The following is a 22259-nucleotide window of genomic DNA, read 5'->3' as shown; positions in this document are numbered from 1 at the left end:
TTTAAAAAGAATGGTTCACATAAAATAATTTAACACTGAAAGTGCCAACCAACAGGCATATACAGTACATTCAATCATGGTGTTTTGACCAAGAATAGTGGCTCTGTAGGCTACAACGGCTCCGATTACTAAAATAATAAATAACCTATTTACAGCTTGAAATGTTTGACATTCTTTTACCCTGCAGGGTGTTTGGCCAAATGCATAATCTCTGGAACGGCAGCGTTTGACCAACACTGGGCAATGGCCACAAACCCAGTGTGCAATGAGATGCACCCATTTTTATGAAAGTATCACAGGCTATCTTCAATATTTTTGACTCATATTTGGGATGAGAAGCTATGTTTGCTGTAGATTTCAACGTTGTTGTACCTCAAAGGTTGACACAGAATAATACATCGCTGTATGGCATTAGTTGAAATACCTCCGCCTTGGCAACCGAGATAAACCCTTAATATAAAGTGATAAGACATCACAACATCATCCTTGTTGTGATGGCTAACACAGGGCTCACAGTTGGAGTGACGCCATTCTCTTGAGACAGAGTCATGATCACTTACGCCACCACGCCAAAGGAAGAGGTACAGACCGAGTGGGCGTTCCCCTTTCTTTGACCACGGCTTGCCAGATTGGAGTGACGCTGATGGCAAATGTTAAACACAAAGTGCCTGCCAGTAGCATTCTCTTACATAAGCATGTAACTGAAGCATTATTCATTAGATTACTTAAATATGCCATTTCTCTACTTGAAATAGTTTGGATCCGATCTGAGACAGAATCAAACTGATCGTCATCAGTCTGCTTTTCATCAGAAGCCACTGGAATGTTAAATGGCATAGTGCATTACAATGATAACACTGGAGTTGTTTACAGCATTTATCTAAGCAGTATTTGAGTGCTACTTAATTGCTGTGACAGAAATCTCCAATAAAAACGAGTCAATCATATGCTGATGTTTATACATGTTTCTGTGGCTAAACTTTGGATGAAGAGTAGTCACTGGTATAGACATACTTAACACCAGTATGAGATAAGCTTGATGCTGATGGAACAATCTTTGATGGCCACTCAGCAACAAGTTTACATTCACCAGTTGCCTCAGTCGAGCCGCTCCTCTCACAACTCTTTCCATTGTCTTTGAGCCTGAGAAGTGAGCATCTTGTCAATAGTCCCTGTGTGGTCTGTATTTGTTCATGGTTCTTTCATGACGTAGACATACACTGTTGTTAGGAAGTACTTGAAGGATTCCATGGTAGAGGACAGCCAGTGGTGTTCAGGGACAAACTCCTTTTTCACCACACATTTTGTGATCTCTCCCTGGAAAAGGAAGTACAAAGACATTTTATTGCTATGCAGTTAAGTACTAAGACATGTTATTGCTTCAGTATGCAGTTCCCACTGGTATACAGTACATGGATTTCATTGAATCTAAATAAGATCCAGAACATCCCTGCCAACTCAAGATTACATTTAAGAGTACATTTATTATAAAAATAATGGATTTTATTTTTTGGAGATTTATTTTATGTGCTGCCTCTGAAGATTGTGACATTGGGTGTCATTTTAGCTCTTAGACAGCAGAGGGCAGTTTAAACAAGCATTTCCAGGGGTGAAATTCCCTGCATGTTGTAGAAGTTGCCATGGTGACAGGACAATCCAGAAAGCATTGGCAAGCATGGGAGGGCCACAACTATGTACAGTACAGCTCTCTATAATCCCAAAGGAACAGGTTATGAAACTAAACCTGGATCTACTCCAAAAGATGAGAAACCATCTAGTATGAGATTAAAGAGTGACTGGAAACCCATCAAATCCCCACAGACAGAGGAACACATTGAATGTTCTTTTCTCCTGTTGTGTACATATTTGCATTTTACCCAATATAAGGCCCAAACTTGATTAAAAAAGTGTCAATGATGATACATTCCTAAAAAGTAAAATAGACTGGCGATGCAGTCCTCAGAAGCAAACTTATTTTATCCATGTGAATTATAGACATGCTATAAAGGAACCAGGTACAACTTAAAATGTTGCCCGTAAAGTATCGTGTGAGCTGGATGGTTTATGGTTTTATGATCTCATTCTTACCCATCCTCCGCGTCGCTTCAGCCAGGACGCCAGGAATTTGCGGACAAACTGGGCCAGACTGTCCACCACGATGTGTACTGTGGCCGCCTGGCCTTCTCTCACACAGTCTACTGCAAGAGCCCCAGCCACTGCATACATGGATACAATCTTCCCCCATGTAATACCTACAAACAAGAACAACAACAGGAGTGCATGTGTCATTATTAACCACCATTTTCAAACATTTCCACACAAAAAAAACACATTCTTTTGAAAATAGCTAATCTATATGCCCACAACGATTTTTTTATAATTACATGCCCAAAGTAGGGATGTTAAAGTGATTAATCGTGTCTAGATTTGGCATGAAGAGTAGTCACTGTAGACATATTTGATGCTATTATTAGCTATGCTTGATGGTGATGAAGTATTTGTTGATGGCAGATTTCACAGAGGTTCACAGAACATGCCAGGGCTGAGTTTGGTCCAGTAAGCAGACAATATCTGACTTCTAATCATTTTAAAACAACCCCATTAGTCCCATACTGTACGAGTTTGAATTCAAGGTCATGGCACGTTCCAATAACCGTTTCTACTCTGCATACTTTTTAAACTTCACCTTCGCCTGATGACGGTGATAAGAGATAAGAGTGGATTCCTGGAAAGAGGGCAAATTCTCCTTCTGCATATTCCAAGGTACAGCTTGTACAGTAGGGCGGTCAATGGACCTTGTACTGAATAAATGGTCAACACCCGATTTGACTCAACAAGCTGGTGATACATTTGTATTATTGTAGCTGATAAGATGCATTTCCCATATTACATGACCATAGTAAACTGAACAGGGAAAACAATGGTTGCTATGTCTCTAAGCAAAACACTCACCACCAACATGGTTTTAAATGTGTCAAATATGTCAATGCTCAAAAAGCTCCTGCCTTTAGCCTTTTTCACTTTTGGGGCAATGAATTGACATACTGTACAGTGTATAGTGTATAGTGTCATTATTTGGAAAAACACTTTTCAAAATAACGTGCTTTATCTTTTGACAATAAGTTTATTACATTTTTTGGATGACCCCAAACTAAAAATGTTAATTTATGTGTTTATTTTGTGTCACAAAAGATATGTAGGCGAAATTTCCATTTTAAACGAAGGATAAATCTATGAGGGCTTCAGTTCTGATAAATCAGGATGACTGACTGACCATTTCTGAGCACGGTTTCCAGGTCAGGCTGGCCAGCAGGGATAACTGTCCATGATGCAACATAGGTGCTAATGGCATTAACCTCCTTTGGGACAATCTGTACCCAGCTTTTTGCTTGCTAGTGCTGAACCAGGGCATCCTGTGCTTGCTAGTGTAGAGATTAATGAGACTCTGGGTAAGCTTAAACAAGATGACTGTAGCCCCAGAGACAGCCAGGTCACGTAACTCCCTACTCAGAAGCAAGACCAGAATAGAATATTACAAGATTGTCTGGGATAAGGCAGAAGAAAACGAGGGAGGGAGGGATCAAAAAGCATGAGAGGTAGGACCACACTGACTGAGGTGAATGAATGGGCCAGAGGCCTGCCATGTGCAGTGTAAACACTTTGCTGCTTTTAGAAAAGAGTTATACACATTTAGTTATTATTAACCATTTAGGGCTGGAAAGCCCTTCAATCCTGGAAAGCATCTATCTTTTCAGATTTTGCTATGTATATAGCAAAATGATAATAAAAAAATCTAAATTCTTTGAATAAACAAATTGTGTTTTTCAGAAAACTTAGAAGCAGGATTTAGAAGCATTTTCTTTTTAAGGTGCCCTCCAGACTAGGTGCGGTTGCCGTCGGGGCTGCCGCTAGGATCAGCGGTGGCCGCACCGCGGTGAGACACAAACACACTCACTCAGTGAGTAAACGCTGTGTGGTATTTCACAAAGATGAACTCAATCCATCTCTCACCGCCCGTGTACGCATGCACAAACGAGCACGCTCACGGGGATTTCACGGGACCGCGCCCGCTCTCCTCATCGCCCCAAAACTTCGCTGCGTGGCCGAAAAAGCCGCCCGCCTCTCATTGAAAATGAATTGCTAGGAGGCGGTGACCGCGCCTAGTGTGGAGGGCACCTGAATCGGCATCAGGTCTAAATGGCTTAATATTCAAAGTCTTCTGTTATATTATATTTTTGATGAGTCATAAAAACTCATTTCTAAAAATGCATGACCATCGCCCATGCAGTTTACTTGGATTCACATAACCACTTAAACCCTATACCTGGATACTTCAGTTGACAGGGGTCCCCTCCTTTTACACCAAATATCTTTGCCAAAAACAGCCATAGTCTACAAGCTCACAATGCGTCAGATTGCAATGTGATGTGAGCTTGTAGATCTGCTATTGTTACAGAATGTTCACTCACCTATTATAACATGCCCTGGTCTGAATAGGAATGCCAGGTTGAGGGTTCATCATGTGGTTAACTTACAGCTAAATATACAATACTGAATCATCCCTGTTTGTGGATCCCATAGGACCCCATGAGTGAAAGCATCAACTCATTTGCAGACTGCCCACAGTTAATCGTAGGGTAATATTTTTTGTTAAAACTGGGTTTTTGTTAACAGGTTAAAGCACTATATTCTGAATTTCTGATAGTAATCATTGATAGTGTCTGTTAAGTTACAGGGGTCTCTCTGTCTCTCCAGCTCCAAACAGAAAACGCATTTTCAGGTAGGTGACAAAATGTCAGCCAATCAGTAGAAAGTACGTATTTATAATTTTTATAGTGTTCCAGTTGCAGGTTTGTTTGCTCATTGTCTCCACCACAAAATAGAGCTATTTATTTAACACTTAACCAAAGAAAATCACTTACCCTACCTTTAACGTCACTATAACGCACTTAGAGGCAAGATAATGACTCATAAAGCACAGTAATGCGACACATTTGAACGTCACAGAAAACTAGCACTGATGAATACAGTTCTATTTATAGCCAGTTTTGTAGCTGTTGAGTCCGTTGAGATCCAGTGGTTGTTATTCTTCAGAAGGAATCCCAGGCTGCTCTAAAAATTACCCCCCTTTGTGACGTCAGAACAGTTACAAGTTGAGCCAAAACACTATATAAAGTTCTAAAAAAAAGGATTCCTGTTTATTTTGATCTTTCCAGGCACGGTGACAAGTTTTATTTCTTGTTCTCTCAGTAAAACCCTGAGAGTGAACTTAACTCTTGGTGTTAACAAAGGAATGTGCTTGATGCAGACCAGGAACACCCAATCCATCGTAAAAACTCATAGAATAGGCTATTCATGTGGCTCTCGGTTACGTCAATATGTGCCCACTAGTAAGAGTTGGTGTGGAAATTCCAAAGGTCATTCTGCTTGTCAGACAGTAAGGACACGCCTCTCTTATTACAAAGACAATTGCGAGAGGGATATACAGTAGTCATTGTTAACACGGCCTGCACAGCAGATTTCCTAGTGTTTGGAAAATGGCCCATGACATTCCTTTGCAAAAAGGTGGTGATTGAGAATTTAAATGATTACCGCCCTAACTCCAAAATACACTGCTAAGCAAAAATCCTGGAATCTCTGGTAAACAACCAGTGCAAGTATTTTCTATCAAGGCAAGTAGATTTTAAGCCTGCACCCGTCTGGATTTTGAGCTAATCACAGCACTATCTCAACTATCACCCTGTTTTGCAAATAACAGTATCTACGTCAGACGAAAAGAAACACTCTGCTGCTTTTTGTTATCTTTCTAAAGTTGACCATTCTTTGCTTCTATGTAATGTTGGCTTGGAGATAGTAAATGGGCTGCATTTACAGTATAGCACCATTCTCCAAAGCATTTAACAATGTGTTTCACATTCAAATTCTCAGTCAGAGGAAACCATGCAAGGCATCACCCTGCTCATTGGGAGCACTTAGGGTTCAGTATCTTACTCAAAGACACTTTAACACAGGTCAGGCGGAGCCTGGGATTGAACCGGGAACCTTCCGATTCCAAGACAGCTGCTCTACCTCCTGAGCCAATTCATAGTGACTGGTTTGTGGTTTCAGCTATCTTGATCCCTGAAGAAGGTCTATTAAACTAAACCATTGCCTAAATAAAGTTCTCCTGTGTAAGTGTAGACTGTGTGCGGGTCATTTTGTTGTATTCTGACATCTGATGCCTGACTACACACCCGTCTCTGAGCTGATCAGGTGTGCATAAGACTTAGCTTTTTCCTGTGATACATGAGTTGAGGGTTTTAAAAGGACAGTTCAACTGAAAGACAGGAGCAAGCTGTGATTCCTAACATTCCTCACCTATCAACTAAATCACCTCATTTGGCCCTGCTCCAATCCGATGGGTTCAGATCATTGACCAGGGTTGTTTAAAGGGCCGTGATGTGCCGTTGTTTCGAGCGGCCAGTAGCCAATGTGCCCTTGTTTTGAGCGGCCAGTAGTCCGAATCGCCGTTGAACGCTAACCAGACGTTGCGGGTGAACGCTAAATCTGCCGACAGCCGTTTAAAAGAGGTCCTCCACCTTCCCTGTCTCACTTGTGCTATCTGTTCAGGGCACCCCACCCACCACCTCCACAACAACGCCTAACAGGCACCAACAAGGTTGGCCCCATTTACAGGGGGCCTGCTCCAGAGCCCACTGGTTTCCAATTCCATCGGGCAGGATCTAATTGACAAAGATCTGATTCTACTTCCGCAAATTGCTGCAATGGGGCCCACGCCAAAGCGTTTACTCTGCCATGACAAATATTTTAGCATTCATATCAATACCATATGTATTCATTTCAATACATATTATTATGTTCATTCCATGTTGCAAAGCCTTTATTAACTCAATTGTTGTAATTGTACACTCATTGCTGCAAATGAGGGCTTGCACTCAATCGGATATTCAAGATAAAATAAAGATTGATCGAATGAATGAATTAATGAATGAATGAATGAGGATCAGACAGATAACCTGACCCAATATCCAGTATTCTACTGTATGCCGTACACATTACATTGGCCATCCCACAATAAGACACAGAACATCTCATTTGGCTGATGTATCAAAGATAATGTCATTAAAATATCATATAATCAACCCAAGAAATTTGAATGCTTGCATTCTTTGGCCTTTATGCAACCACAAACTTGGATAATGAAATCCAACCCCCTCAAAATACTGGCAAGTAATTGATGCAATCTGGTCAAGCTATAAGTGGGTGCATCTAAGCACCATGTCATTTATTTCTTCAGTTTTATGTAAAGCTCTTTGTAATTTGGTTTTGATATGTGCTCCAAAAATTATGTTCATTATAAGCTAAGCATTAAACCAAGAATGGGCTTTGTCTTTCAGATGAAGGATTCCCTGTTATACAAGATCAACAGCACATCTCTGTTGGAATCACACCCACACAGTGTTTTATAAAGAAGCATGCCCCAACCTGGCACATGGGTCTGTAGGAGAAACTCTGACGCAAACCCTGTGCGACCAGAATCACTGACGCAGCGATCGTCATCAGTTGCGTCACCGTCAGTATGACGGATCGGCCCTGTCTGAGACTGTGTCAAGTTTAAATCTGTTCCTTCGTAGGGTGTGTTTGTGTATGTTTACAACAGCTGCCATACCTGTGGAGAAGATTTCTGTTGCCACAGCAATGAAGGCATCTGACACCATGCTCTCCATGGCAACAGAAATGTTGAGTTGTCGTGCCACGTTCCTGTACAAACTCGGCCGCATGGACTCCAGCTCATCACCTAGGTAACAGTTGGAGAATATATATTAAAAAATCATATAATGAACTAATAATGTGAACTGAGCGGTGGTGTGTATGTGTGTGTGTGTGTGTGTGCAACAGCGCCCCTCCCTTAACATGTGTGGTCAGAAAAGGTTACTGCAGGCTACGGACACGGAGACAGACAGACATACATACCCACACACACGGCCACGTATAGGAGCGTTGTGACCACCGCTCAAAAAAGGTTATTTCAGCAAGGACAAACTAAGACTAAGACTATTAAGTAAAGTCAAGCCTTTAGACAAGCCATCATGCAATATATTACCCCTAACAATTGTTCTCAATTATAAAATGTTACTATTCGTTGACAAAAAGCAACCGAGTACAGATTTACGGTACTCTTACAATGGAGGTCACAGGATAGTAAAGGCAGATTCTATCTTGCCCCAAACATGTACAGTATGACACACACAGACACCTACTGTACCTTTTTGTAAGAAGTATAAATTAGGCTTCAGGCTCTATTTGCCGCTCAATCTACTGTCTAGGTCAACATACTGTCTAGGTCAAACCCTCTTTAAACAAGATCTCAGGTGTAATGACTAGGAACTGAACTTCACATAATCCTCTGCTTTCACACACCAACATGGAAGTTAGCTTGTGCCCAGTAATGAGATACAGACAGCAAGTTCACAGAAGTAAGGAGTAGAGTAATCAAATACTTGCCACAGTTCACTTGTGTTGTACAATGATACAGTAGTGTTGCACCATAAAGAAGTGAAAATGTAACGATTCTTATCAAGATTTCTCATGTTGTACACACACCCATGCACACACTTCTCTCTCTCGCTCTCTTTTCTTCTTCTTTTTGAAGGAACAAAGTATGTTTAGTTACTGCACTCTCCCCAAAGGTTGCATAAAAGGAATAGAACAGGCAGGCCAGGGACAATTTCATCTTACTTGAGCCCTCCATGACATAAACATATGAGGGCCAACTATGTGGCAAATAAATCATGGACAGAGAGGTGTAAAACATTCAGTATAGTTCCGCCCCACCCAATAACTTAAGGTCAAATGTCACTCTTAGTTTCAAAATGGGTGAATTTTACCCATTTAGAACTTCCAGAATAACAAAAGAATACAGTGTTCTTTAAATGTCAACCATCCTTTGTTTTAGAGTTTTAATAGACACCCAGGAACAGATGCCATTCGTTCTATATTGACCCTCGCTCGCCTAGAGCGATTGTGTCGATCTTCAAAACAACATAACCCTGGATTTGTATGCTCTTACCAAGACAGAGTAGCACCACCGACTGTTCGTCGACGTCTGTGTTCGAGGCAGGAGGGCCAAGGTTCAGTTCAGTTTTGCTCCAGACTAGCCCGTTCTGAGTCAGCCTGGAGTGGATGTAGTCTCTACACAGCACTTTTGACTGGGACACCAGTTCTTTCTCAGTCACAGAGCGGTCAAAAACCTCGAAGACCTCTGCAGCAAACTCTGAAGACCTCCGAAGCACATCCATGGTCCTACTGGGTGGTGGTGGTGGTGGTGGGTGCTGGGTCTGGGCCAGGGAAGGCCTGGCCTCCTGTGGGCAGTACCCCTCCTACTCTCAGCAGGATGAGCGTCAACACCGATGACAGTCTCCTCCTGACTGCAAGGAAGAGGAATTGAAACTCTAATTTTGTAAACAGAGAGAAGGAAACTGTATTACACACAGACAGACAAAAGTTAAGGGACATTTTGATTATGTAGCCCAATTCACTCTGCACACAATTTAGTGAATGAAGAATGAATGAATACACATGTTTTTCTTCTTTGTTTAAAAGTTAATTCAATGTCATGTTTATATCAACCTAATCGGAGTTCCCAAATGTCCTTTTTCTTGTATCAACCTACTTTACTTGTTGCATAGTCATAGAATAGAATAGACTATTCTCACACCTGCAGCTACCACAGCCCCCCCCCCCCCCGCAACAAAGGTGAGTGGGTGGTAAGGACAGTAAAGCCAAATCAGAACTGAAACTTATATAAGAATAATGCTGTGGGCGTTATAGGCGTTAAAGTGACTCACATCACATGCTGTGAACAAACAGCAAGATATTGCAACAGAATTCGATTATGCAACAAACATGAAGTAGGTCTACAAAAATAATAATGAAAGTGTTGAGATCTTAGAGCGCAAGGGCAATGGACCAGGACCAGTGTAGACTACAGTGTATGTATGAGTGTAAGAAATACAATAAACATATAGCATAATAATTCAAACAACTATAACTTTATGCTATGGGTCAACGACGCTATGGGAAGGACGTGTCGCACTTACCTTACACATTTTGTCCAAATTCAAACGTCCACTCTTCCGATATTAACGACTTGACTTTTGACTGAGGTAAGATAAATAAGAGCAGACAATCCTACAATCCAGCTCCCAGTCCCACACAACAAACTGTCCGGACAGCCGAGCAAATGGGAAATGTACTCAGAAAAGGTCAGCCTATTTTATCCCCAGAGTTGCATTGGTGATTCGATCAAAGATTCCACAGTGCACAGTCGCATTCCACAGAGAGAAATGTGATCATCTCTGACTGTTACCTTGTAAAGCAAACGCGTGGGATAATCATGGGGATAATGAGTTTCGATCTGAAGACAGAGAACGCCTTCCTCTGTGCTCCACCTTCCTGATTATTATCAACATGGAACCAGCAGAAGACCTCTAGGTGGCGCTATGGCCTTCTACAATCAAGTTTGCGGCTGGCCTCTTTCAAAATGTCAAATAATTATTTAATCAGTAGTGATGTGGATATATAGGCCTATTACATAATAGGCCTGGCGAGGCGAGGTTAATATATATATGCTTAGCTTGTGTCCCGGGGCACCTGTTGCATTCGTGCCAAACTGTAGGCTATCTGGTTGTAGGTCTATGCAAAATGTGACCAAATTGCACATTTTAATCCCATGAATGATGTGCGATATGGTCGGCGTTCATGTTGTTGGATGATTTTAAACGGCCGTATAATAAAATATAATTTCAATCCATTTCAATTCAATTCAAAGGAGCTTATTGGCATGAGAACGTACGTTTAAATTGCCAAATAATAATAAAAACTGTTGAAATGGGGAACACATACGTTTGGAATCTTCTGTGAATCTCTTGCTATCTTTACTTCAGTCAGTTGGAAGGGGTACTGCATTGTGTAAACAGAGCGATGTCACATGAAAATGGGGAACATCAACATACAGTTTGAAGGGGTACAGCAGCATTGTGTAAACAGAGCGATGTCACATTGTGTCGTTGATTGATTGATTGAAGAGTTTATTAGCAGTTTGCAATAGAAAAAAAGTGCCGTTTCATGACAGCAGTGGTTAACCGTTATAGTTAGTCGTTAATTTATAAGGGTAATATCTATTGGGAACAAATGTATTCTCAATACGAATTAAATAGTGTCTTCTAGATCATGTCACTCAATGGTTCATGACTATATTTGGCCATGTCATGTGCATAGAATTTAAAATCTTTTTTCAAGCCTGTATAAGCCAGTTCCCGTAGTGTAGTGGTTATCACGTTCGCCTAACACGCGAAAGGTCCTCAGTTCGAAACTGGGCGGGAACACTTTATTTTCCTCATATAATAATGCTATAAATAATTCCGGAGACACCTTTAAACCCAACTATGGGGGTTTGTTACTGGGACACGCCGGGTGACGTGAGGTTTAGGACACGTCTGTTATTATTACAAAACATACATTATTAACCACTTACTGGCAATATACATTTCGACCATTTGAAAATAGCCGATCTACAAGCTCACAATGCTCATTGTGAGCTTGTAGATCTACTATTTTCAAAAGAGTGTTATACATTTGAAAACTTGAAATGGGAGAATGAGTACTTTTACTTTTGGTAGCCTACTTTAAACTTTTGATGCCAATACTTTTGTACTTTTACTCAATTACAGCTTAAATTCCAGACTTTTTCTTGTGACAGAGAGAGTATTTCTATATTGCAGTATTGATTCTTTTAATTAAGTAAAACATGTGAGTACTTTTTCCACCACTGCATTCTAACCATTAACTCTATTATGATTCTAACCTGGACAGAGCAGAATGAACGATCGAGCGCTTGGAAAATACAACTCCCACAAACCTAGTCTCTCAAATGCCTCATTGCGCAGGCGCCCAGTGTGTCTGGGCCATTATTTTGTCCTCCTGAAGCCACAGGCACAGATGAAGAACAGCCTGAGCGTTCCTTGATATGAATTAAATATTGATATTTCTCCCCTCGGCTTATTGCGGCTCAAATACATGGAGTCACACGACACACAGCTGGCTTTCCTGTCGGGCTGCTGAGGCCGCCGTTGGGGGACTTCGAGGCCGAAAACACTGCGCGGAGTGACATCCCTGTTGAAGCCAGCCAGGCAAGCCAGCAGCCTGGGTGTTTATCTATCTCACTAGCTTGGCTGGCTAGCCACCTAGCTTCCTAGACAGCTAACTGGGGGAGTTTGGAGAAGAGGAGGGCGGAAAAAGAAGAATTTTAAGACGTTAAACTTCATAACACTGACAGAGAGAGGGCTGCGACTGCCCCTTCCCTGTCAAACCCGCCGAGGGGATGGCGCACCTTCGAGACATGCAAAACCAGGTACAGTAATGTTAAATTCGGGAGCTGTCACCTCCCTTGTTTTCCCAGACAAGACGAACCCCCATGGATGTGAGGTTGCCATGAATAGATACATGTCTGTGGGCGTGGGTGGGTGGGTGGGTGGGGGGGCATAATGGAATCATTAGATCATCATCCAGAGATTGGAGATGCTGGCGATCAAACTTGGTACACGCCCATCCCAGATCCATTTAGTTTAATCTTCTACTTTTCAACACTGAACTACAATGGACATGATAAACTCATAAAACTGTGATTTCTTAAGCACGTCTGCAGCTGTATTTTTCCAGATAAGTGTCTGCATTTAAATGGCAATTGTTATATTATACCAGTCCAGAACAGTTAATTGTCTGCCCCATATAATGCTTGTTGTTACCCAGAGTTGGAACACTCAATTTAGAAATGTCATGATGGATCTTAAATTATATATTGGCACACTGTCAGAGTGGAGAGCTAATTGTGCTGTGACTGAAAGGGTCAGTACTACTGCTAGCAGATAAACTAGTCATGACAAGTCATCCATTAGCCTTTTTATTATGAGCATTGGATGAGTTTATTGAAGTACAAAAATATAAACTTTACCTTGGATGACTTGTGATTAGTGACACTGATGGGAAATTCTGTCAACACACATACTAGCACTGCTCAGGCAAAACATAATCCACTCATAATGCGACTGTTCCTCTTTTCATCGGTGGTCCAGAACTCCCGACTGGACCCGGAGGAGTACTTCACCAAGCAGGAGCGTATTGGGAAGGGCTCCTTCGGAGAGGTCTACAAAGGCATCAACAATCGCACTAAAGAGGTGGTGGCCATTAAAATCATAGACCTGGAGGAGGCAGAGGATGAGATTGAGGACATTCAACAGGAGATCACAGTCCTGAGCCAGTGTGACAGTCCCTTTGTCACGAAGTACTACGGATCATACCTGAAGGTGAGGAAAGACCTACACACAGATGGAACTATCAGGCCCACTGTCAACAAGAACCTTGTGATAGTGTGTGACACACGTACATCACAATAATAATTTCATAGTGAATGCAATTTCAGAAATGCAATGTAAAACTGGTTTGATTTAGATTTTTGTCCAGTAACATGCTTTTCTATTTTCTCAGGGGACCAAGTTATGGATTATCATGGAGTATTTAGGAGGAGGTTCTGCTCTAGATCTGGTAGGACAATATTAATTTACCACCAAAAGTCCTAATCTGATATTCTTCCCTATGCCATTGTTTCTTTCTTTTTTACGGCATGGCTCCTCAAAGGCGAGCAGTCTAGAAGAGGGTCTCTCTCTGTCTTTTTATATATAATTGAAGTCAATTGGGCTCTGATCAGGCTGAAATCAATCCACATTTGGAGTCATATGCCATTATAGATATGTCATAGATGACTAATGTCACAGGCTGCTGGCCACATGGAGATCCACATTTGAGCCACGCTGTACCGGATAGCGATCCTTAAATCCAACATTTTTCTTCTTTCTTTTTTCTTCTTTTTCTCAGTCACACATACTGTACATATGAACTCATTGCCTATTTCTCTGTCTCTGTCTTTATCTGGGTTGTATTCTAACCACTCTCCTGTTTATCTCAGCTGCGTCCAGGGCCTCTTGAAGAGACTTACATTGCCACCATACTGAGGGAAATACTGAAAGGACTGGAATACTTGCACTCTGAAAGGAAGATACACAGAGATATCAAAGGTAACGTATGGTTATAATGCAGGAAAAAGAATTCTAGAACGATAAAATGTGAACATTAATGTAGATTGAATGTTTTCAGTTATCGTGCTGACATGCACATTCTTTCTTTCTTTCTTTCCTTCTTTCTTTCTACCTTCCTTCTCATCTTCCAGCTGCCAATGTACTACTGTCAGAGCAGGGAGACGTGAAGCTGGCAGACTTTGGAGTGGCCGGTCAGCTGACAGACACTCAGATAAAGAGAAACACATTTGTGGGCACGCCCTTCTGGATGGCTCCAGAGGTCATCAAACAGTCAGCGTATGACTTCAAGGTGAAACCAGAGTCCACGTATTAAACCACAGATAACTTTTTTTATTTGATTTCAGGTCCAGTCCCATCTGCTTCAATGTTTGACTTCAGTTGCAGTCTAGTCTGCTTGAATATTCAGTCTATTATAAACATCTAGATTGAGTTGGTCAACACTGGCAGTTAGCCCCCACCCCCAGGCCTTGTAATTACAAATGGACAGTAGTTCTTGAAATCATATATTGCAGGGGTCTGCAATGTTTTCAGGCCAAGGACCCCTTAGTTGACAGAAAGATGAAGCAGGGACCCCCACAACCTGTTAATAGATTCCATATAGTTTAATCGTTTGACAGCACAATTGTCAGTGTATTTTGGATTTGTGTCAATTTGTGTTTTCAGATATTTAACCACTTGAACTGTCAATACTTAATAAACTTGACCTTTCACTCTGTACTTAGTCTGCTCTTTTTCCCCTCTACACTAAAGCTCTTTGCCGAAAATAGCCGATCTACAAGCTCACAACGTCTCGCTGCGAGGCGTTGTGAGCTTGTAGATCTGCTATCTATCACTCAAAGATTTGGAGGACCCCTGTAGTAACTCTGAGGACCCCCTGTGTAAGACCCATGATATATTGACATGAGAAAAATAAAAATGAAACCTCTCTGTCTCTCTCCCCATCAGGCGGATATCTGGTCCTTGGGAATCACTGCCATTGAACTGGCCAAAGGGGAGCCTCCCAATTCAGACCTGCATCCCATGAGGGTCTTGTTCCTCATCCCTAAGAACACCCCTCCCACTCTGGAGGGCTCCTACAGCAAACCTTTCAAAGAGTTTGTGGAGGCCTGTCTTAATAAAGACCCCCGCTTTGTGAGTCAAGCAGCCGTTTTCTAGCCATCCATCTGGTACCATCTCAAGGTACTATGGAAGTACTGATCTAGGATCGGTGTTGTGAAATACATGCTCCTTCCAAAGTTTTCGTAAATGGAGGTGATATAACTACAAGTTGACGTCATTCAGAACCTCTGATGGATGGTCTCAGAACCTTTTCTCAGAACTCCTGTACCTCTGATGGCCTGACTCTCCAAACTAGATCGGAAAGCCTGTCCAAAACAGGTCTTTTCCTACTTCGGAAGGACAAATCGGAAGGAGCATGTATTGGCTTTTAGACTCTTCGTTTGAATAAATACTTAACTATAAATCATGCTCTGATGAGTTAAGTTTTGGTGAAAAATGCTGTTTATTCTAGTAAAACCGATTAGTCATATATATTTTCGTGACTGGATGAATTAGGAGGTGTGGTGTGCATTGCATTGTCTCTAATATTCAGACTTAGTCCAATGCCCTGAGCAAAATGGCAAAAATAAGCTTTTTAATTTGACTAAGGGCTCTTTGTTTACGATGCTACGATTACACAATATAATTGAATGCTGATCTTTAGTCTGTCTGTTCTCCTTCTCTCCACTCAGAGGCCGACGGCCAAGGAGTTGCTGAAGCACAAGTTTATCACACGCTACACCAAGAAGACACCCTACCTAACAGAGCTCATCGACCGCTACCGCCGCTGGAAGTCAGAGGGCCATGGAGACGAGTCTAGCTCAGACGACTCAGATATGCAAGTAGTCCCCAGTGCACCGCTCTACATTTCCCCGCAGTCTCCCACTTACATTGGCAATGTTTAATTCAAACATGTCTCTTTATCTTTTGCCACTTAAGCTCTATATATATATATATATATATATATATACAGTGATGGGCAAGCTACTTGGAAAATGTAGTAAGCTAAGCTACAAGCTACTCTTGATGAAATATAGCTTAAGCTACAACAAAGCTACCCACAGAAAATGTAGCAAAGCAAGCTACAAGCTACACGGCAAAAGTAGCTAACTACAACAAAGCTATTTTTTTTTATTTTTTTTTAATCAACTTCATGATCAAGTGCAACTTTCCACCAAACAAATAGTCAGGCAAAAAATGCTCAGTTCAATTGATTATTATAAAACTGGAAAAAAGCCCTCATGTCTAGCTTTTTGTTTCATCCTTTCATTTACTTTTTTAAATTAAATGTGTACCTTTTCAGGCTGTGACCCCCCCAAAAAATCCTATTTGAATTTGGGACCCCACCCTGACAAGCAATTGGAATTAGGAGTTGAGGCATTACATTTAGTTTCACTCTGTTCCACCGATTTATTGTGAAAATAGCAGATCTACAAGCTCACAACACCTCGGAACACAAGGCGTTTCGAGCTTGTAGATCTGCCATTTTCACAAGTTGTGCCTCTTTCACTATATTGTCAAATTGGCCAATGTTTGACCAGTTTTTATAGTTGCTAACTTTTGATGCAGTTTTGGTATTTTATTTGTATTTTTTAGGTATTAAAAATGTCTAAAAGGTCCTTAAATTGCCACTTCACTGTCATTTAGCTGTGGACAAAAGAGTGCCCTGATCTGTGTGCTGTCGAAACAGCTGATAAGATGGATGGATGGATGGATAATCTTTATGCTGATAAACAGACAGACAGTCAAGTCAGTCAGTCAGTTACTTAGTAAGTATAGTAACATTCTCATTTGAATTGATTCATGTTATAGGCCTACAATTCATTTTGTACTGTAGTGCAGATAAATGGTGAGTTGAGTGTAACGTTCTACTATGACTACTTCGGACCAGTGGTGTAAAGTAAAGTAGATTTACTGTAGGCCTACTTACACTAAGTACAATTTTGAGGTATCTGTACTTTACTTGAGTATTTCCAGAGTATTTCAAGTTTTCAGTACTTTTACTTCTACTCACTACATCTCAAATCCAAATATTGTACTTTTACTCTACTACAATTATTTGAACACTTTAGTTACTAGTTACTTTACAGCTATGAAAGATTATATTGTAAAATATAGACTACATTATTCCACTTTAGCCCTATTTTATACCTTCCTTGGCTATTTTCAAACATTTAGTAGCCTACTTTTAGTTTTGGTACTTTAAGTAGACCTACATTTTGATGCCAATACTTTCATACTTTGACTCAAGTACATTTTGAATTCTGGACATTCGCTTGTAATGGGGTAGGCCTACATCTACAGCGAAGTATTGATACTTTTACTAAGTACAAATTGTGAGTACTTTTTCCATCTCTGCTTTAGACAGAACAGAACCTTTAGCACTAATTTAGCAGGTCACACAATGGATCAGACATGCATCCAGCCGATGGCTCATTCTTATGTTAATTCACGTCGTTGAGGCACGCTTTTTAAACGAGGTGCGAATGGTTGTTTTTGATCGATATGCGAGGTATGTCCAGTCCGACGTTCCTTGCACTCTATCATGCGGCGCGGTGTCCCCTTCACTGTTTCACCCGCATTTGGTTAAAGTTATAACGAGTGAAGTTCTAACATTGCAAACGTTGCAAACAACTTTAGTTTCACAGTCACTGTGTATGTTTAGTTCCATATCCCTCCGTCTCTCCGTGTCTCTCTCTGTGTGCAGTGAGTGCACCGGTGCAGACACTGACAGACAGAGAGCAGTGACTTCTTGCTATTGGGGAGGAGCCATGGAACTAAAAGAAGGGTAGATCTTCAAGCGAACACCCTGCCGAGCCGAGACGCGTTGATAGCTTGTAGATCAGTCCTTTTTTGCAAATGACACCGCTGTACTATAGAAGTATAAAACGAGCTGTGATTCATGTGCACTGTGCACAGGCTGTACCATGGCTTTTCTCCTGGGATTTCTTCTTTCCTTTTTTGCGCACAACCTTTATTAGTAACGTGTAGCGTTTGGTGGACGCTACGTCACTACTGGTGTCTAAAAATAGCTCCGCTACGCTAAAAGCTATTTGGTTCAAAACGAGCGGCGCTACCGTGACGCTACTGAAAAATGTAGTTAAGCTATGTAGCGTCGCTACTTGTAGCTCGCTACTGCCCATCACTGTATATATATATATATATATATATATATATATATATATATATATACATATATACTTCATCGTACAATGAATTGTAAATAATGGCCGATCTACAAGCTAACAACCCATTGCAACAAATTGTTGGCTTGATTGCAAATTGTTTGCCTATAATAACATGCCCAAAATAGGGACACTAGGTTAAAAGTGGTTAAGAATGACAAGAGTAGTCAACTTTTGTTTTGGTCATACTGTTTACAATTGGTCTGTACGCCTGTAGACCACTAACGGCACAAATAATCGGGATTACCAGCACATACCTCTAATACCATAGGCCCTAAATGCAGCTAAAGGCTGGTATGTGGTTGTTGTTTCAGAGCTTATTTGAATGCCAAGTGATGTGCAATAATACAGTGAGGAACGAGCACATACGAAGTGTACACATCATCTAATGCATTACCTATGGTAGGCCGTTAAAGTGCTGTTTCTGCAGTTTGCTGTAGTTCAGTTTTGCTTTCTGTTGTTCATCATATTCATGAATTAATAACTCTTCATTGCCAAGTTATGTTGTGACTGAAGTACAATGCAAGTACATACTGTACACACATACTGTAAGAGCCATTTGAGTCTTTTTGCTTATAATTGATGATGTCACGAAGGGGATGGTCACAGGGGGATTGCCTACCTATATAACATGCTCTGTAATTAGGCGCAGGTGTTGTTGATGTGAGAGGCACAGTTCTTTGACTGTGTTTGTGACTGAGGCTGGTGATATATGCATTTATGTTTATTATTTTATTAGCTGAAGTATAGGACTTGGCTGCAGAATAAATATTAATTTATGTTGAACTTTATTGGAACATCAGTTCTTGGGACACATCACACGTCTGAACTTAGATCTTGAGCGTCACCCATAGTATAGGGACTTTGGGCACTACACTTACTATACATACAATACATAGGACCTCTACATAAGCGTTCCCTTAAATGTGTTATTCCATACATGATACATACTTCTCTCTTTCTCTTTCTCCGCTTCTCTCTCTCTCTTTTTTAGGGATGCTGATGGTGATGACAACCAGTGCCCCATATGGACCTTCCCCACAGTCCGACCCACCTCCCTGAACAAGTTGCAGAAGGGATACACACACACAGATTCCGATGTAAGGCGTGCACACTTACACATGGATGCACTGTACACAGTTCATTTAGCTCTTTGAGATTGTTTACTGTACATAAAGTATGGAATCAAATGGACCCTTACCTGTTTACTGTCTGTCTCAGAGATGATAATACTTGGATTAAATAATCTAATACCCTTCTAATTTGGTTTCCAGTCAGCAGATTTGGTGAAAAGGCAACCAAAGTCACAATGTTTGTCTGCCTTGGTCACGCCCATCTTCAGAGAGGTAAGGGAATTTTGGGGGTTGGTCGATGCATAACACGGAACATGGTCAATTAACTGTACATATGAAGTTCCTTGAACAGAAGCTGACGTCTGACACATTGTGAGCAGGGGTGAGCTTTCAGATCGGCCATTTTTGGCGAAGAGGTTTGGTGTGCTGCAAAAAAAGAGTAGACCACGTACCGAGCCAAGTGGTTAAATGTCTGAAAATACACATTTAACATGAATCCAATATGTAGTGGGGGGTCCCTACTTGATCTCTCTCTCTCTCAGCTCTCGGCCTGTAAAATGTTGAAGAGCCTGGCTATAAGATAAAATGTATAATAGAGTTTATTGATCGCCTGTTGGTTAGTTTAGGGAAAAATACTTTAACAGCCATTTCTAATTTGGTCATTTTAACAAAAAGCATTCTGTTGCTTAAGTTTTTTCCCTTAATTCATAAGACTGTCTATATTCAGCTGATTATTAGAAATAGAAGGAATCAACTTACATCATGTGTAAGCCCCGCCTTGCTAGCTGACATAATTCCGTCGTGAGGGGCACAACAAAAGGTTCATTGGGCCTTGATCATGTGACGAGAACAGTGGCTGTAACTTCACCTATGTTGATGTATAATTTAATATAAATATTTATAATTGTTCAGCTGAAGGAGAAACGACGAGCGAATGGTGGTGGTGTAGGAGCCATTGAGGAACTGGAGAACGCCTTCAACCTTGCTGAGGAGTCCTGTCCTGGCATCTCTGATCGCCTGGTCACACACATGATGGAGAGAGTGTGCAGGTCAACATTTAACTGTCATATACAGTAGTATATTAGTGAATGAGTGAGTGATTTGTTCATAAGAACGAATCACAAGAATGAATCATGCTTTCGTTCATACCCCCCGACCCCTCCCCCTAATAGCCCCAGGGCACACAGAACGGGAGGGCAGTGACGTAATAAAAACAATTCCGCGATAGTGTTTTTCACGGGGCGATCGCGCTATGAACGGTGAACGAATCATTCTAATGGATCATTACTGTCGTTCACTGAAATGAACGGTTATTGTCACTTTTGGGAGGAAAACTTGGATGTCAAGTTAACAACGTAGGATTCAAGTCACAAGCTCTTGTGACTAAATACTTTCATTGGTTATTGTGTGTGTGTGTGTGTGTGTGTGTGTGTGTGTGTGTGTGTGTGTGTGTGTGTGTGTGTGTGTGTGTGTGTGTGTGTGTGTGTGTGTGTGTGTGTGTGTGTGTGTGTGTGTGTGTGTGTGTGTGTGTGTGTGTGTCATTATAGGCAGAAAATGGCAGATCTACATGTGTAAGTGTTGACATTGTGGTCTTTCTAACTTTTTCTTTTCCCTCCAGGTTTTCTTTAAACGGTAACACCACCCCTTCTTCACGGTGAGACCCCCAGCTGGATGTAACTCCCCCTCACCCCTCTTTCTGCTCCCCCAAGAACTGCCCCAGTGCCCCAGGAATAAAACAAGGACCACAGAAAAAGACCCTATCTGATTCCTCTTTGTCCTCTGCCCTATCCTGCCCTGTCCCCTTAAGAGATCTTTTAATTAGTTATAATTAAATATTTTTACAGTTTTTCTTTATAGAATGGAGAGTATTTAAGAAAAAAAAAGCCATGACATTGAGAGCGCTGTGTATACCAGTTAGGATGAGAAGGAAAAAATGTCCTATAATAAAGCCTATCAAAAAATGGTCACTTTTCTTTGATATGTTTCTTGTTGGGTTGTTTTAGGGATGGTAGTGTGAGGAATGCCTGATGGCCATTAATCAGCTTAGAAAGTACCCCAGTGGTTTGTCTAATCAGGTAGAAAGACAAGATTACATTTTCTGAAGAAATTTAATTTGGCTTTTTTGCAACAGTAGCTATACAGTAGAAAAGATCTAATGTAAATAAAGATATTTATTATGGCATAGCTTTACATAGGTTCTGTTTTGTGCATTCCTAAATGGTACTGCGGGCCATTGTAAGTCACCAAAAGTTCTTGGTCGTAAGAACATTGCAAACATACTTCAACTTCAGTTGTATTGAACAGTGTAGATGGCCATATGAACTCTGCCTGAAATCTCAGTCCTCGTGCTCTGAGTAACTTCAGCCTGGTTGGCTCTTAATCACACAACGCTGTCTCCCACTTAGAAGTATCTGATTATACTGACCTATTCATACATTTTGATTACCTACTTATATACAGTATTTACCGACTTCATATTATAGACTAGTAAAGAGTTCACATTCATTTCAATACCAGTAAGATGCCCTAAGGGTGAGAAGCGACGGATGTGGTATTACAGAACCCTGGTAAGTGACTGCAGTTGATGCCAAAGTATCACTCACCCATGCTTCACCTCACTTGCTAAGCTTTCTCTTGCTGCTAGACTAGTAGAGTAACAGGTGTCAGCTGATCTGTGGTTAAGTTTGGCACACTGCCGCTAGACTAACAGACATCTTAATCTCCCTTGGGTGGCAGAGCGTGACAATACATTTTAACCACTTAAACCCTCTATACTCGTTGACAAGAGTCCCCCACGGGTCTATACAGTA

At 41.2% G+C, this 22259-nt stretch overlaps 2 protein-coding genes across 2 annotated transcripts; one reads left to right on the top strand and one right to left on the bottom strand.

The window, feature by feature from the left end:
* Positions 1 to 118: 118 nt before the first annotated feature.
* Positions 119 to 10353, bottom strand: LOC308284537 (bcl-2-related ovarian killer protein homolog A-like). The gene is made up of 5 exons (XM_080725195.1): positions 10101 to 10353; positions 9071 to 9452; positions 7670 to 7798; positions 2089 to 2252; positions 119 to 1317 (listed from the first exon to the last, which is right to left on the bottom strand). The coding sequence occupies exons 2-5, from the start codon at positions 9297 to 9299 to the stop codon at positions 1192 to 1194; spliced, it is 648 nt and encodes a 215-aa protein (XP_080581321.1). The 5' UTR covers positions 9300 to 9452; positions 10101 to 10353; the 3' UTR covers positions 119 to 1191.
* A 1617-nt stretch (positions 10354 to 11970) lies between these two features.
* stk25b (serine/threonine kinase 25b) lies at positions 11971 to 21392 on the top strand. The gene is made up of 11 exons (XM_080726147.1): positions 11971 to 12412; positions 13134 to 13364; positions 13546 to 13602; positions 14024 to 14132; positions 14285 to 14442; positions 15099 to 15284; positions 15884 to 16029; positions 19371 to 19476; positions 19651 to 19722; positions 20362 to 20498; positions 21068 to 21392. The coding sequence occupies exons 1-11, from the start codon at positions 12383 to 12385 to the stop codon at positions 21105 to 21107; spliced, it is 1272 nt and encodes a 423-aa protein (XP_080582273.1). The 5' UTR covers positions 11971 to 12382; the 3' UTR covers positions 21108 to 21392.
* Positions 21393 to 22259: the final 867 nt, after the last annotated feature.

Source organism: Nannobrachium achirus, assembly GCF_963921795.1.
Source record: "Nannobrachium achirus genome assembly, chromosome: 5".
Lineage (NCBI taxonomy): Eukaryota > Metazoa > Chordata > Actinopteri > Myctophiformes > Myctophidae > Nannobrachium > Nannobrachium achirus.
The sequence above is the reverse complement of the archived record's forward strand: the minus strand, read 5'-3'. Positions and strand labels throughout refer to the sequence as shown.